We start from the raw sequence: 18,214 nt of genomic DNA on the forward strand, positions 1-18,214 counted from the left end.
CCAAGGTCTGTGAAAGTGAGGGATCATTGTCCAGGATGGGTTGTAGATCACTGATGATGCATTGGAGAGGTTTAAGCTGAGGACTGTAGGTGATGGCCAGTGGAGTTCTGTTGGTTTCTCTTCTGGGCCTGTCTTGTAGCAGGAGTCTTCTGGGTACACGTCTGGCTCTGTTGATTTGTTTCTTTATTTCCTTGTGTGGGTATCGTAGTTTTGAGAATGCTTGGTGAAGATCTTGTAGGTGTTGGTCTCTGTCTGAGGGGTTGGAGCAGATGCGATTGTACCTCAGTGCTTGGCTGTAGACGATGGATCGTGTGGTGTGACCGGGGTGGAAGCTGGAGGCATGAAGGTAGGCGTAGCGGTCGGTGGGTTTTCGGTATAGGGTGGTGTTAATGTGGCCATCGCTTATTTGTACGGTGGTGTCCAGGAAGTGGACCTCCCGTGTAGATTGGTCCAGGCTGAGGTTGATGGTGGGGTGGAAGCTGTTGAAAGCATGGTGGAATTCTTCCAGGGCCTCCTTCCCATGGGTCCAGATGATGAAGATGTCATCAATATAGCGTAGGTAGAGAAGGGGCATGAGTGGACGAGAGCTGAGGAAGCGTTGTTCCAGGTCAGCCATAAAAATGTTGGCATATTGTGGGGCCATGCGGGTGCCCATAGCGGTGCCACTGGTCTGGAGGTATATATTGTCACCAAATTTGAAATAATTGTGCGTGAGGATAAAGTCACAGAGCTCAGCAATAAGTTGTGCTGTGTCATCATCAGGGATACCGTTCCTGACAGCTTGTATTCCATCTGTATGTGGGATGTTTGTGTAGAGAGCCTCTACATCCATGGTGGCTAGCATGGTGTTTTCTGGGAGGTCACCAATGCATTGTAGTTTTCTCAGGAAATCTGTGGTGTCACGGAGATAGCTGGGAGTGCTGGTGGCGTAGGGTCTGAGTAGGGAGTCCACATATCCAGACAGTCCTTCAGTGAGAGTGCCAATGCCCGAGATGATGGGGCGTCCAGGATTTCCAGGTTTGTGGATCTTAGGTAGTAGATAGAATAACCTCGGTCGGGGCTCTAAGGGTATGTTGATTTGTTCCTGTGTTAGTGTAGGGAGTGTCCTGAGTAGATGGTGCAGTTTCTTAGTGTATTCCTCAGTGGGATCTGAGGAAAGCGGCCTGTAGAATTTGGTATTGGAGAGTTGTCTGGCAGCCTCCTTCTGGTAGTCAGACCTGTTCATGATGACAACAGCACCTCCTTTATCAGCCTCTTTGATGATAATGTCAGGGTGGTTTCTGAGGCTGTGGATGGCATTGCGTTCTGCACGACTTAGGTTATGAGGCAAGCGATGTTGTTTTTCCACAATTTCTGCCTGTGCACGTCGGCGGAAGCATTCTATGTATAGGTCCAGACTGTCATTTCGACCCTCAGGAGGAGTCCATGTGGAGTTCTTCTTCCTGTGTTGTTGGTGGGAGGGTATCTGTGTATCAAACTTCAGGACCAGAAGTAAAAAACTTCAGGACCAGACTCCAAAGAGAAACTGCTGAGCTTCAGTTCATCTGCAAATTTGACACCATCAGATCAGGATTAAACAAAGACTGTGAATGGCTATCCAACTACAGAAACAGTTTCTCCTCCCTTGGTGTTCACACCTCAACTGCTAGCAGAGCACCTCACCCTCCCTGATTGAACTAACCTCGTTATCTCCACACTGATATATACCTGCCTCTGGAGATTTCCATTACTTGCATCTGAAGAAGTGAGGTTCTGACCCACGAAAGCTTATGCTCCCAGTACTTCTGTTAGTCTCAAAGGTGCCACAGGACCCTCTGTCACTTTTTAATGATGTTGCAATGATTCTCGTTACACTTACTTGGGATTCCTGACACCAACTTCAAAGGTCTCAATACCCGAACGGCTCGCAGGGTTCGTAGGTCAAAATCAGTCCCAGCGGTGGCTAGAATCCTGATTTAAGACAAAAAGGGGCAGGTGTGGGGAAAGGTGAGAAAGAGAGAGAAATTGAATTAAATGTAAGTTTTCCAAAATACAAATAAATGAAGCATGATAACAAATTCAGGCCACCTAGGACTTTATGGTGGTCATTACACTGCATTCAGTAGCCAGTAAAAACATACAATGCCCCTGAGTCACATATCCCTACTACTCGAGTTAAAGGAAAATCTCCATTAGCTCTCTGCAATATAGAGCCTATGAGACACAGTTGAGCAGTTCTGATTCCATCCACTAGAGAGGAGTGTCCCATGTACACACACACACACACACACACACACACACACACACAAGTACCAGTGCATTTATATAATGCAAGCTTTGCTTTTTAAAAAAAAAATGGTTTTTACTTTTTGTTTTATCTGGTTTTGATGTTTTCCATTTAATCTTGAACAATTTTACCCCTTCAGTTACAAGAGTTCAAAATTATTAACTTAGCCTTCTGGAGATTGCGGAGTCACCCCACAAGATCCTGGGTGTGGGGAGGAATTCACACAACACACAACCTTGAATTTTGAAAAATTCCAAGTATGAAAAATTTCAGCCACCTCTATAATTGGTCCGAAAATCAGGAGGTTAGAGGAATTACGAAAAAAAAATCTAACTTTTCTCACCCACTCCCCATCCCACCAAAAAACCCCTCCAAATTCAGAATGTTGATGACATTTTGAAATTTGCTCAGTCCTCACAGTTGGGGTCATATTTTCAAGAGCTCAGCTCCTATTGTGCACCTAGTATGAAATGTGCATCTAATAGGGCTCTTTTGAAAACTGGCCCCCGGTGTCCAGAAATCTGCAGGTCAATTACATCTTCGGCTGTGGGTCTCTATCTCTACCTACTGCACCAACTCCAGATGGAACCAACTATAGAGTTGGTTGAAATTTTTCAAATTCTGAACTTTCAATTGAATTTCAAAATTCAGGGAGGGGAGAAAATAGTCCAAGAAAATTTCATTTTCCCCCCTTTTCCTACCCAAGGTCTCATGGGGGAATGGGGCAGTTGGCCAGCCTCCAAGTAAAGAAAGATGGCACCTTCTTCCATTTCCAGTGAGATGATAGGGGAACACATCCCTCTGTCACACCATAAATTATCGCCTAACAAGGCTATAGTGTGAGACGCTTTATTAGAGACTCCATAATGCTGATGGTTTCTTTGAACTAAAGCAGTTCCTGTTGTGTGTGTTTACTCTATGCATGTGTAAATGTAAGTTTGGTCCAAAACACCCTACTTTAGAGAAAGGAAATCAACAAGAAAAAAAAAGTAAAGTCTCCCTGAAAGAGCATGGTGTGAGCATCTACCCTGTAACAGTCTGCAATAACCCTGAGAACAAAATGGCTGCCATCTTGGCAGGCAGACAGTTCATAGACACTAAAGGGCATCATACACAGACAACGAAAAGGCATCACAGTTTCAAGCTGTCCTGAGTGCACCACATTTCACTCCAGCACCAAGAGAAGAAAAGAGGGCAAAGGATCCAAAAGGCATCAGGAATGCAATCTTCCCTGAGCAAGGAAATTGGAACCCCTGGTTGCCAGCCAACTTAGACACTCAATGCCCCCTCAATGACAAGAGTAATTATTGCAGCTCTTCCTTTGGTGTTTCAACAACGAAAATGTTAAGATCTGGGGAAGGAAGATCCCCTGTAACACACGTCCACTGAAGAAAACAGCGCAGAAAGGAAAAGCACCTCACCAACTCCCTCTTGAGTGCTCCCTTTAAAGTCATTGTAAGCAACATCCGTTAATTTTGATAGGATTGTTGTGAGGCTACTTTAACAGAGGGAACAAAAGGAAGGTGCGGATGAACTAGCCCTGCCAATGGAGTCTGCAAGACTCAATGTTACCCAGGCCCAGCCATTTTTAGCCATTCTTGCTTCCTGCCCATGCAGCCATCACTTCCGTCATTGTCTTCTTCCCAGACGGAAAAAATATCCTCGTGCACAGAGGTCAGTAAAGCAGTCTGGCCCAACATCATGCAGATGTGTTCATGCACTGCCCTTTGCCACTGGAGAGCTGGGTTCAAATCCTGCCTTAGGAGAGCAATTAAGGGGGGGAAATTCTTGACAATACAACTCTCTGCCTAGTGATCTACATAGGCCTCAAAGCTAGGCTCAAGCAGGAGAGGTTCCTATGCAACCAAAGCGTTGATGAGACAAGCCCAAGATGTTACTTCCATCATCCGTCTATGATTCTGTTGAAAGTGAGGCTCATTTTAGTCCATCCCTGAACACGGGCCCAGATCACAAACCCGCTAAGCAAGTCAGCACAATTTACACTCTCTCCAAAGGTCTTGGCTAGCAGAGGTTGTCACAAGTAGCATTAAGATGTATCACCAAAGCTGTGAGAGATTCCAGCGGTTGTAATAGCATAGTGGATGCTTTAGGTCAGGGGAGAGCTATACAAAAGCCTGGGACAGGAATAATCAAGGGTTTGGCAGACAGGACTGGGGCCTTGTCTACACCAGAAAGGGGTTGCTGGTATGGGTAGATCAGCAAACCCGCCTAGTGTAGATGCAGCTGACACAGGCAAAAGAGTGCTGTTGTCAGCATAGCTTATGCAAGTTCCCCAAATGAAATAAGCTATTACCAACACAAGGACTTTTCTGCTGTGTCGCTGCCTACAGTGGGGCTTTTGCTGGCACAGCGACGCCAACAAAATCACGCTCCTGCTAGACAAAGCTATGCCTGCAGAAGTTTTCAGTGTTGCCCCGGCATGCAATACATTGGGGAGCCTGGGACTGAAGGAGCAGGTGCTAAAGTCAGGATCTGAGTGCCTGGGCACAGCAGGGTGAGAGCCCCGTCCAGGCATAGCAGGGGCTGAATGAAGTGAGCTGGGGGCACCAACCCATGTTACAGCGGTCTCTAGCCCCTATGACTAGCCCTACATCTTCCCAACGAACTGGAGCGACCCAAAAAGAACGAGAACATATTGTGAGTGACTGTCATCCGAGCCCAAGCTACTGAAGATCATTTAAACCAGGGGTCGGCAACCTTTCAGAAGTGGTGTGCCGCGTCTTCATTTATTCACTCTTATTTAAGGTTTCGCGTGCATACATTAACGTTTTTAGGTGTCTTTCTATAAGTCTATAATATATAACTAAACTATTGTTGTATGTAACATAAATAAGGTTTTTAAAATGTTTAAGAAGCTTCATTTAAAATTAAATTAAAATGCAAAGCCCCCTGGACCGGTGGCCAGGACCCGGGCAGCGTGAGTGCCACTGAAAATCAGCTCGCGTGCCATAGGTTGCCTACCCCTTATTTAAGCCAATAGCTATCGCATTCGGAGGCATTGAATTTGAAGCTTTCATGCTCACACTGTCATTCTCCTTCCCCACCATGCCAGTGCTCATGTGTCAAACCTTTACAGCCTGGCAGTGCCATACACTTCAAGCCTTAACCGTCTGCCTTGGCTGTGCCTGCCGAAGGTGCTCGTGGCCTCCAGTGGCTTTCACGTGGATTCACGTCGTCCTGACCCAGGCCCTTTCCTGTCTGCCACAGGCTGAGAGGAGGAGCCCTTGTGCTCTCACCGTTTGCTTTCAAACTTGTTGGAGAGAGACTGGGAGTGAACGCAGGAGAGAGTCAATTAGTCCCACGGCACCAGTGAGTGCCCCAGTGACAGCGCCGGCTGCCTCGCTGCTCAGAGGCGCCTCTTCACTCCCCTGATGTGTTCTTAAGAGGTCTGAAGTGAATAAAAACTCCCTGGTTTACGGCTACCCCCGCTTCCTGCACCCCCTTTAGTCAAGGATCTCAGCCACTCGCCTACCCTGTGCAGTTAATAACCATCTGCCCTACCCCAGTGTGTGACAATACAATTCCTGTAAGGCACTTTTCCGAATATTCTGCAAGAATGCCATTTCTCCCACATAATTGCATGATAATATACAGCTCCTGTATGGCCAATTCTGCCACTGTGCTTCTTTGCAGTTCTACATGGAGAATAATACCAATCCCCAGTGAAGGGAAGGATGTAATTAACTGAAGGCTTCTGCTAACTTCATAAAATTCGCATAAGGGCTGTCTTTCTCCCCCCCCTCCCCCCATTCCCTGAACTCAAGCTGTAAACCCTCAGAACCCTTTGTGGGCTGTGCAGGAGCAAGAAGGATTAATAAAAATGGGGGAGAACGGGAGAGATCAAACGAGCCAGATGACAAGCATGACTTGAAAATCCTGCGGAAGCTTTCCTGTCTGCACGCGTAACAAGTGAGAACAAAGAGCAAGTAACTGAAGAACCAGAGCTGGAGGAGGAAATTGACAGTGAGAATAAAAATAGTGGGAAAGAAGTTTTTAAGAGGCGACTTAGCAACAAGGGAAGGAATTGGGGCTGTACCTTTTCATGCTTCTTGATGAGTTATAAGGACATCTTGATGATTTGTAGGTTTGGGGTGGGTGGTTTCGGCTTGTTTTTTTACTTCAGAAATAGTAGGTCTTGACTTCCCTGCTGGAGGACTCTGTGGAGGACTGGGAAACCAGTGGGATTATGAAAGCACAAGAGACTGAAAGCTGAGCAGTTGTGCCAGGAAGGGACTTTTACTCAAGTGTGATGTTTAGAGACTGACAACGGAGCTGCAGCACAAAGTCTTGCTGAAACGATACAGACTCTGCCTTCCCTAGAGAAACCTCGTTTTATTGTGAGCCATGTGTGGAACAGATTTAGCCCCATAGCTGTGTGCTGGGCTGCACGTTCCCCCTCACTGCGACTCCTGCAGGATATTGGAGCGTTTTGGAACTACCTGAGTAGATCAGGAACTGCTCAAGTCAAGAAAAATCCTTGGGATCCGCAATTATATCAGTCCATCTAGTCCAATACCCAGTGTCCGACAGTGGCCTGCCAGTACCAGCTGCTTCAAAGGAACATGCAACAGACCCAGGCAGTGATGGGACAACCTTCCCCCAGGAAAAGCTCTTCCCTCCCAACCCCAGTAGCCACAGGTTGACTTATGCCCTGAGCACGAGATCTGCATTCCTTCCAAAACTACTTTATTTTTAAAATATTTCCTATTGAATCCTGGATATTCTTGTAAAAAGCAACAGAGAGTCCCGTGGCACCTTTAAGACTAACAGATGTATTGGAGCATAAGCTTTTTTGCTCCAATACATCTGTTAGTCTTAAAGGTGCCACTGGACTCTCTGTTGCTTTTTACAGATCCAGACTAACACGGCTACCCCTCTGATACTGGATATTCTTATTATCCATATAAACGTCTAATGCGCTTCAAAAATCCTGCTACACTCTTGACTGCAATAGCATCTTGTTGCAGTGAGTTCCGCTGTCTAATCGTGAATTGTGTGAGCAGGCTGAGTGAGAGACCAAAAACTCTTTTCTCGTGAGCCAACGTAGGCTTGTAACAAAGGTGTCCAAAGATGAAAAACGTAGTGCTTTATTCCCCCACTGCCCAATAGCATTGCACTGTGTTATCCCATTGTACCATTGCTTGGCTAAACTAAAACTTCCCATCTTACCTCCCTCCATTAAAGTGCTCTCTGGCCAATTTCTGTCCTCAGAGGCCAAGGCCCGTTTATGAGAAATACGTGACGTCTTCTGTTCCAATGATCCCTGGTAAAAAAGCTTATTCCTCTGGTTACAAAATGATGCAAAGGGGAAAAAGGAAAAACTCAGGGTAAATAATTGTCTGCTTTCATTGCCAGGGAACTCAGTATTTTTACTGTACTAGTACAGTGAGAGACACATTGTCACCCGATGCCAGGGATTTCACAGAGACGTGATCGTGAATCTTCTTATTGAAACGCTGATCAAAGACAGTCACAAGAAAAGGCCAGAAAATGTATTCAAACTGAATCTCTGGATCTGTAAAGCCCGAGGCGAGGAGGGCTGGAAAAAGCTAACCTTCTTCTTCAGAGCTGCTGCTATCTTGCATTCATCCTGGCTTTGCAGCCTTTTAGCAGATTTAGTTCATCTTTTCCATATGATCCCGTGAGGAACGGATGACAAAAGCTTTCTGCCCTCTCTCCAAAGGTGGATGGAGGAGAGGAAAGAGGGAACTAAACACGGGGAGACTTTCTGAGTTAAGTGCCAGGAATAATGATCCTAGATAAGGAGCATTCTGTGAATGCCTCTGCTTAAATGACACTGTGGGTCCTGCTTCAGCAGAGAATAATCATTGAAGCTCAGGGTTAGCGGAACACCAGACTGCAGATGATTTGGCATGTGTTTTTTCAGCCTAAACCCCGGGCGCCGTTGATAATGAGATAAGTTGCAATGGAGGGGACTAAGAAGAGATCTCCACGTGAGAATTGTAACTAGAGTCGTGAGAAATTCAGCAGCTTCAGTCTAGAAGTGTGTGTGTGTGGAGGGGCGGGGGGTCATGTCAAACTGCAGCTGAAACCACTGAGATTGAAAAATAACCACAGCATCACCCCTCTTCTGAGCGCTGTCAGATGTCAGGGCCTTGCAGCTCAGTTTCTCGTTAGAGGAGAAATCAGTGGCGTGGATGCTGGGTATTTTTTTTTAACATAACTGGTTTATTTGTGCTATATATATCACTCCTAGAACAGAGGTGAACCGAAATGGTGGGTAGGAAAACCCCTCTTTCAGTGACTGCGGCCCAGACACCAGTATCCAATTCCCAGGGAGACCTTTGGCTCAAGAATTGACTCAAGGTAGAGAGATTAAGGCAGAGAGTCAGCTCTCTTGATGCTTGCAACAGCTTCCCTCAGAAGAAACTGCATCACAAACCTAATCAACGAGACAGCAGTTTTTCAAAGACTCTATGCTGCTCACACAATAAGAAAAAGAACTTTTAAGATTATGTGTAATAGCCCCATGTGGTGACACCTATCCAAATAAATACCAATAATCTCCAGGCAGCATTTTCTTCTTGGTCTCAGATCTCTTTACAAAGTTAGGTACGTGTATTATCCCCATATTGTGTATGGGGAAACGGAATATAGCGACTTGCCCAAGACCTTATAACAAAACAGTAGTAGAACCAAGTTTTGGACCCAGATTTTCTAGACCCATACCAAGTCATCTAGGCCCCAGAGACCTCCATCTCCTGCTTTGACACTGAAATCAAGGCAATATCACCGAGTTCCACAATTCTTCTGCTACGGCTGGTTGAATAGTATGTGTTTGGCACATGCAGGCCACTGTGTTGGTCTATGACTCATTTGCAAGCCGTGCCTGACAGCTGTCAGTTGTATCCGTTCTTCACAAGAACTGGCGGACTAGCTTGGATAACGAATTTCCAGACTCCAAGCGGTTCACGAACCATTCATTGGATCTATTCACGCTTCAGCACGCCTCATTCGGTGCTTCTACCCCAAGCACCTTCACGCTTTCTCCCGTGTTGCCCCTTCTGCTTGGAAAAGGCGTCTCATGCATATCTGTAAAGTCACCACCCTAGCCCTCCTTGGAACTCACCTCTGCCATAATACATACAGGGAACCGAAACCTGACAGCAGCTAGGCAGATGGTAAGTTGCACTTACTGCACCTGAGAGGCTACGTGCATCATTAGTCAATTATTTTTGTCACCTTCTGTCCCTTACCCTGACCTGCTTGTTTGTTTCATCCACCAGTTACACCTTGTCTTCTCCATTTAGACTGTAAGCTCTAAAGTAGGCACTGTCATTTATTGTATGTTGGTACACAGCTGAGCATAAAGGTATTACTGATCACATGTAGGACTGGTTGAAATCTTTTCATTCCAAAACCAATTTCATGAAAACGTTTCTTGTAACATTTTCCGATTTTTCTAGGAAGGTCTCCTCCGCCCTGCCAAAAAATATAATCAGTTTTTGCAAACTGGTTTATAGTTTTTCATCAAAACCTATTTTTTTAAAAAAATCAGCAGAAGCTGTAGAAAAAAAAGAAATATTTTTGCTTTTTTCCTAACCTTTTCAAGGAAAGTATTTACAATTTTCTACCAGCTCTCATCACATGGCACTGCTTCCACTCCCTGATTGGACGACAAACATTTGAACAGAAGCGTAGTGAGTAGCACCTTTCTGGTACAAGTTGATGAGACTTTCAGGGTTTGTGAATACCAGCAGCTGGCTGAATTTGAATGTGATCAACAGTCTAGCCCAGGGGTAGGCAACCTATGGCACGCATGCCGAAGGCGGCAGGCAAGCTGATTTTCAGTGGCACTCACACTGCCCAGGTCCTGGCCACCGGTCCTGGGGGCTCTGCATTTTAATTTAATTTTAAATGGAGCTTCTCAAACATTTTAAAAACCTTATTTACTTTACATACAACAATAGTTTAATTATATATTATAGACTTATAGAAAGAGACCTTCTAAAAATGTTAAAATGTATTACCGGCACAGGAAACCTTAAATTAGAGTGAATAAATGAAGACTCAGCACACCACTTCTGAAAGGTTGCCGACCCCTGGTCTAGCTCCACAAACAGCGGACCTGTGTCTACCCCATTCCATAAATCACTCTAAGCTCACTCCAATCTCAGCCCCGTGGCAGCAGACTCCTGAACTGTTCCATTCATGTGCTGCATCTGAACTTTTCAGGGGAATCTGCCCTATTTCGAGCAAGACCAAGTGACTGTCACTTGCTTTCTGGTTTTGATATGAAAGTTTAGCACTTGTTTCAACAGAACAAGCCGCACTCAATGGGAAATATCAAGAGGAAGGGCATGTATGCACCAGTCAGTCCGTTTGTGTGAGAGCGTGATACCCACTTACTCCAGAAAAGCCTGGCAAAGACGCCTTTCAGGGCACCCTGAAAGTCAATGAGAATCTGATGCTTGTGAAAATGAAGAATTCATGTTACTCATTTGACCTAGGCATAACATGTGGCCAGGTGCTATGCAAGGTTACTACACACCAGGTTCGATTCTCATCTCACATCATGCACTATTACATGAGTGTAATCCCACTGGCTTCAATGGAGTTACTTCTGCTTTATGACAGTGGGACAAAGTCAGGTCCACAGCCTTACTACTGCAACTCAGTGCTGATCTGGAACAATTCCTGCTACTCCAGACTTAGACTAGGTCTACACAACGGAGGGGGCGGGTCGACCTAAGATATGCAACTTCAGCTACGTGAATAGCATAGCTGAAGTTGCATATTTTATGTCGACTTACCTGGCTGTGAGGACGGTGGCGACTCGAGCGCTGCCGTCGACTCCGCTTCCGCCTCTTGCCGCGGTGGATTTCCGGAGTCGACGGCAGAGCCATCGGGGATCGATTTTATCATGTCTTCACTAGACGCGATAAGTCGATCCCCAATAGATCGATTGCTACCCGCCGATCCGGCGGGTAGTGAAGACGTGCCCTTAGAAACACCAGAACTGCCATTCTAGTCCAGCAAACCATTTATCCTGTTTCCAGTAGTGGCGTATTCCTGATGCTTCAGAGGAAGACGAAAGTCTTCCAAAATGCAGCTGAACCAACATGCAAAAAAACTTCAGAAACAGACTTCAAAGAGAAACTGCAGAACTAAAATTCATTTGCAAATTTAACACCATTAATTTGGGCTTGAATAAGGACTGGGACTGGCTGGCTCACTACAAAAGCAACTTTCCCTCTCCTGGAATTGACACCTCCTCATCAATTATTGGGAGTGGACTACATCCACCCTGATTGAATTGGCCCTGTCAACACTGCTTCTCCACTTGTGAGGTAACTCCCTGCTCTTCATGCGTCAGTATATTTATGCCCGCATCTGTAATTTTCACTCCATGCATCTGAAGAAGTGTTTTTTTACCCACGAAAGCTTATGCCCAAATAAATCTGTTAGTCTTTAAGGTGCCATCGGACTCCTTGTTGTTCTTGTGGCTACAGACTAACATGGCTACCCCCTGATACTTGACAACATGCAATGCGACTCTCCCCCAGGGGGTGTGGCAATTCTTGCCTTCCTGATCCCTGCAGTGATCCAGTGATGTTCCCAAGAGCAAGATTTCATCACCCCAATCACAGTACATGTAGCTACAAATAAATTTAACTCCTGTTATCCCACACTTGGACCTTACTTGAGAAGAGACTGCGGAGTCATATACCACCTCTGTCACCAAATCCTGGTGGGTTACCTGGTGGACGTGAACTAATAGGATATTGGATGAGATCAAACTATTTTCCCCACACTTGTGACCTAAGAACAGATCCAAAGGCAGGTCAGTGGCGGTGAAAGGCTACTGAATGAGTTCTTGAACTGGATGTCAGGATGCTGGCAGTGGTTTTGCTCACGTCTTGCCTCCAAACTCGAAAGACCACTATGGTGCTGCTGTCAGTCTCTCTCTCTCTTCCTTACGATCTTGTTCTCCCAGCTATATCACAGATTTCCAGCAGAGCACTGACTGCACCATCTGGAAAGAGGCCCTCTTCTAGTCAATTTGATTTCGTGGGGTGTGAGCTTTATCTTGGCTGCTGAAGGCAAGCAGCTGACACCAAATTTGGGCAGACAAATAGATTAGGAATGCTAATCACTGCTGTATAATTTATAGCACCGCCAGTTTCATCTGTGGGTTAGTTAGAAGACTCCATATTAGAGACTTCCCTAACCATCAACCTTAGTAACCCTCTGACATACATGCGAGCACTCGGCTTGCCTGCCCTTTGTTGGACGGCTGACACAAAGGAATCTAATCATCCAACCAGACCTCTGCACAGTGCTTTTCTAGCCATTCCTTCCTCTGCCTGCCCAAGGAGCCTTTGCTCTATTTTATTGAACCCCTGTCCATGGCAATGCTAGTTCACAGCCATTGCCAAGCAGGACAACAACAGTTCGCCCCCACCAACATGGGATTACAGTGTTATCTACAAGGTGGGAAACAGCTTCCCAATACTTACTAGCCTCACGACTAAGCCTGCTAGCCCACCTGAAAAATGACTCTGCGGCCAGCCCCCCAAAACCCACTCTACCCCCAAAGCCACCCCAGTGCAATTTAAAAGTAGATAACAGTTAGCACTGTTCATTGGTATTTATTATTTGCAAGACACTAGCACCTCGATGCCCCAAACGAGGTCAGAGAGACAGTCCCCGCTCTAAGCTTGCAAATTAAAGAGACAAAGGATGGGCAGACAGAGGCCCAGAGAGGCAAAGTGACAAGGGGAAAGAGCTGTTCTGCTCTGTTCTGACCCCAGCCACCCCACTCGCTCCAAGTTCCTACACATCCTGGGTGGGTTTCTCAAGCCCTGGTTATATAGATTAAACACCAGGCTTCAGTACAAAGATACTTGGCCTCGATATAGAATGTAAACATCTCTCCTCATTCCATCATGAATCTGCATCAGCAAATAAAACGCAGAGGCACAGAAGCAGGGCAGACAGTCACCCACGGAATACATCAATCCCTATGGATCGACCTCTAGGAATTAACGGAGCTCATCTGACCTGGGTACTCCGTGAAAATCCCAAGCAGGTGTTTGGCACATTGCTAAAATAAGCCACAACGACTGCCCCACAAAAGGAAGAGTCACAATTCAGGTGACCAGATGTCCCGATTTTATAGGGACAGTCCCGATTTTGGGGTCTTTTTCTTATATAGGGTCCTATTACCCCCACTTTCTGTCCCGATTTTTCACACTTGCTGTCTGGTCACCCTAGAATGGAGTGACATCAGGCTTCGAAATCCCCAAAGAAGCTACTGAAAGCCAATCTCCTGAGCATAATTTCTGGATTAGATTTCACCCCTTGGGGGGAGGAACCCCCACAGATCCTCCCATTTTTATGATGAGAGCCAGAGGAACCCTGAGACATGCTATTTTCAAATCCAACTGAGCTTTTGCAGGGTTGCAGAGAGCCAAGGGACCGGGCTGCTCCCCAGGAGCACGGGCACATGTTGGTAAATCATGTGTCTTGTGATTTTGCCTTGTTTGACACTAGGTAAGACAGGACTAATATCCACAGCCCGCAAAACAGCAAAGGGGACTTTTCTTCCCCCTGAACATGAAGCAAGCTGGCAGAGAAGCTTGGCCAGCCGTGTTTTCCTGACTTTGCATGGGGAAAACAAGCACGGAAGAGTTAAAACCCATCCTGCATTTGGATCTAGCCAGAAAGTAGGTCACCCTCCACCTCGCTACATTAGCATTGCAAAGGGAGACACAGCTGCCTTTTTGAAACTGGGCCCGGCAGAGGGTTTGTTCCTGGGGTATGTGAAGGGGGAGAAGCGAGGGGCCATGCCCCCAGAGAGCTCTCCCGGAGCTGCTGAGTGTCACACCTCTCAGGTTCCACACCCCAGACCCCGTTATGGAGCTCTGGGTCCCTGATGGAACCTCACGCATGCAGCACGGTTGCAGTTCCTCATCTCAGCCATGAGGGGTTGCCTCTCCCATTGCTGGAAAGAGGGTGGATGGAATGAGCTAGCGCAGGGCACATGTACACTGGGGAAGGTGTGTTCTTAACTCGGTTAAGATAGAGAAGACCAGAAACTTGACTTTTACCTGGCTTAGCAACTCGAGTTTAACTCCACGCTTCCCTACAGGCCGTAACTCAAGCTGCTAATCCGAGTTTAAAGCAGAGTTGCCATGTCCTCACTGCTACTTTTAACCCCAGTTAAGAACGCACTGTTTGTTTGCAGTGTAGTCGCACCCTTAATATTCTCCTGGCAGGCAGGTGGGGGCATGTGGCAAGGTGTGGGAGGGGCACATGAGGAGGCAGAATGAGGGGGGATGTCGAGCAGGCACAGCGGGGAGCATGGTTAAGAAAGTGGGAAGAAACGAGGCATAAAATCATAGGCAAAGAAAGAGAGATTAGGGCACAAAAGGGGAGGAAGGAAAACAAGGAAGCCCGAGCAGGTTCTTAGCATCGTTACTCCCATTTACAGAGTGTTCGCTTTGCCCCTCGTTGTCTCTCTGTGCTTCAGAGGGGGGTCAGCCGTTGCTAGGATTTTTTAAAAAAAGTTCCCCAACCTTTGGATGGAGGGGGGCACAATCCCCCCAAGCCCCTTCATGTCCAGGCAGGGGGTGATATCCCATCCCCATAACACCTCCCTTTTGGGCTCCGTCACCTTCATTCCCTTTTTAGAGAAGCTAACAGGGCCCATTGGCCCCTCATCCTACCGCGTGCGCCTAAGGGAGAGCACTGGAGAGCGGAGGACAGGGATGGGGGTGAGACACAACCACACTTGTTTACTCCAGGTTGGGGAGCAAGTCACCCCTGCCCCCGGCATCCAAAGCTCCCAGGCTTCACTCATACCCATCCTATCACCTGAGGAGCGTGCCAAGATATGCTCTCCTCGCCACATACAGCAGAGCAAACCAGGGGGCTCTCTCTGACCATGTTCCCTTTGCAGCTGCATGTGGAACAGAGGGTGTGGGTTGGTTTGTTCTAGCATCTGCCAAGAGGCCTGATTCTCCTGGGTTTCCTCTCTGGGGCTGGGACAAGGCTAAGGCGTTTTTTTTCTCCCTACGAAGAAGCTACCTACTTGTCCTCACTCCCTCCCCTCAGCTTCCATGGGCAAGAAAACAGCCACCAGAACTGATCCTCGCTGGGGCATTTTCAGCCTCCTTCAGAAGGAGAGAGAGAGGATGCAACAGGTGGAGGAGGAAACCTCATGGCGTGCAGGGATGGGACTAATTTCCCATTTCTTCACCAAAGGCCCTGTCCTGAAGCTCTTTGCTCAGGTCTTTCTTGTGCAAACCTCTCGCCAAATGCAAAGGGGAGTTTTGCATGAGGCAAATCTGAGTCAGGGTCTAGAAGGTATCGGCGGGGTAGCCGTGTTAGTCTGAATCTGTAAAAAGCAACAGAGGGTCCTGTGGCACCTTTGAGACTAACAGAAGTATTGGGAGCATAAGCTTTCGTGGGTAAGAACCTCACTTCTTCAGATGCAAGACATCTCAAAGGTGCCACAGGGTCTGGAAGAGTCATCTCACCATTAGTGGGCCCCCTCGTGGCTGGGAACAGCAGAGCCGCTCTTTGCTTTCTAGCGTCCCCTTGCTGATGGTCACTCGCAGTCCCCCGGCCGTCTGCGTCCTGCTCTCTGACACAGCTTCCCCTAAACACCCCTCTCTCTGCCTTTAGCCCACAAGAGGAAACTCCCAGCCACCGCTCACCGAGGGCTCCTCTCTGGCCTCCTTTCCCACAGCCCCGTGCTCCTTCCTTTAGGAAAGCCCAGCTCCATCCCCACTGGGTTTGATCACCCACTATGCTACCCCCCACCCCCACCGCCATCTGGTGGCCTAATTGGCTCAAGCTCTGGTTAATCCATCGTTAACCAATGTGGGGCTTATACACCCTATCACAAAGGGGTGTCAGGATTTGGCCCCAAGCAGGAATTGTTTTGTTTGGCTTTCTTATTTTTTAAACAGGGCCATGCTGCCTTTGTACAGGGGCGGGGTGGGGATGTCCAAGAGCTGTGATTGCTCAGGATTTTTTATTTGCCTGTTCTATTTAATTAGGTCCCTAGAGTCCTGCAGTCCGGGACCCCCCGCCACCCCATCGTGAGACAGACCTACCGCTCTCTATGGCCTGTGCTTCATAGCTTTGCCTGTAGTGCACTCAGTATCTCTCACTACCTGCCAGCGGTTCCAAAGTATTCACTCGCCTTCTGTCCTCTGCCCACTAGGCACTTATTCCCCCAGATATGTCGGTTAGCTCGGTGCAAAGCTCCCCTCCTGGTTTGGTTTTTTGTCCTGACCCCTCCATTGGTGCTGGACTGTGCTCCTGGCAACAGGTTTCTCTTGTCCAAAGATCCACACAGAGCACTGCTGGACGGGTTCCCAGGGAAGCACATGTAAGGCAGCAAAGGGGTTCGCCTACTCTGAATTGTCCTCCAGTCCCGCTAGCCCCAGAGTGCAATGCCCTGGAGGGCAGGCCCCCCACAAGAATGTTCAATTATTTAGACTGTAAACTCTTTGAAGCAACTTTTTTTATATTCTGCATTTGTACAGCACCTACCACACCGGGTCCTGGACCATGGCTGGCGCTCCTGGACACAAACACAGTACAAATCAGAAATGATAATAATATACCTAATACTACTATATTGCCACTAGGAAGGAAGGAATACATCCCTCTGAATGCTGTAATGCGGTATGTATGTATCCCTGATCTTTCCTTCCAACTAGAGCTGAATAGATAATGCAAAACAATGGCCAGGAATATTCATTTGAGTATTTCACAATGGCCACACACACACACACACACACACACACACACACACACACACACACACACACACCCTCTTTTGCGTTCGCTTTCCTCGCGCATTCAAGCCATCATGCTTTAGTGACACAATCACATCCATGAGGATTGGCAGAAATGGAATATTGTCCTTCGCGCCCCAAAGTGTTTGCGTGCTCAGCCAGTCAGGGAACATAAACACCGCCATGTGACTGACCCGAGCAATCAAAGCCAAGAGCCGTGATCAGAATTTCAAATATTCCCAATTAGTCCACGGAGTAAAAATCAAAAGGAAATCTGTCGAATACATTCAAGGAGGCCCTCATCTGGTTATTCCATGAGCAGACAGAGAGGCCAAGTTTGCTGCAGATCATTTGCCCAGCTTCACTTCCTACTGTACTTCCATCAGAAAGATCTCCTTCACAGTCCACTCTTGCATACGGGCTCCCTTGGCATGGTGCCCCAGCACAGCACAAACGCAGCAAGTACAGAACAAACCGTGAGGCCCTTGCTGCCATAGGTGTGTCATTAAACAGCTCTTCTTCCCTGCCTTGTCATTGTGTTTGGTTGCCCTCTCGGCTGAAGCGCATTGGGAGCTGTGCTGTATACAAGGGAGGGACTCGTGTCCTTCTAGCTTGTCGCATCCCATTGATTTTCCAAGAGAAAGCCAGCAGGGATGCTAACCTGCCACTCTAATGCACAGCCAAATAGAGCTCTGTGCCAGCCACGCTGCATTACAACAACCTGAAAGGTGCTCAGCCACCGCTTCCCTCTCAAGGGAAGAACATCGAACACGTTCTGCTTGGTGACGGTGGTTTTCTTTCAGGGAAGAACAGGTGGCTCACAAGCCAGACTATCGCAGTTTCTCCCGCCTGGCACCAGGCCATGCAAAGCAATGAACAGTCACTGGCATTGAGCATGTGACTTGCCTCTTAAAGAACATGGCTGGAGGACACTGAATCCAAAAGGCAATGCATTGCAGCAGTCTTTAAGTACACACGTAAGCATTTCAGCAGCGTACTCCCACGTCACCTGTGGCCACTACCCAGAGTTCTGGTTCCGTCCAGTTTCATGACCTAAAGCACAGCCAGGCCAGTTCTTGAACAGGAGACTTCCAACACACACCCAGGTATCGTAGGAGCAGAGTGGTGAGTCCATACAGGACAAATGCCT

The 18,214-nt window shown here is 47.4% G+C and overlaps 1 protein-coding gene across 1 annotated transcript in view; it reads right to left on the reverse strand.

The window, feature by feature from the left end:
- The window catches only part of CACNA1B (calcium voltage-gated channel subunit alpha1 B), a 508,111-nt gene that overhangs the window by 309,736 nt on the left and 180,161 nt on the right, over window positions 1–18,214 (reverse strand). The window contains exon 4 of the mRNA XM_054007857.1: window positions 1,859–1,950. Coding sequence (XP_053863832.1) covers window positions 1,859–1,950 — 92 coding nt within the window. The remainder of the gene's footprint in view (window positions 1–1,858; window positions 1,951–18,214) is intronic.

Source organism: Malaclemys terrapin, chromosome 17 (assembly GCF_027887155.1).
Source record: "Malaclemys terrapin pileata isolate rMalTer1 chromosome 17, rMalTer1.hap1, whole genome shotgun sequence".
Classification (NCBI taxonomy): Eukaryota; Metazoa; Chordata; order Testudines; family Emydidae; genus Malaclemys; species Malaclemys terrapin.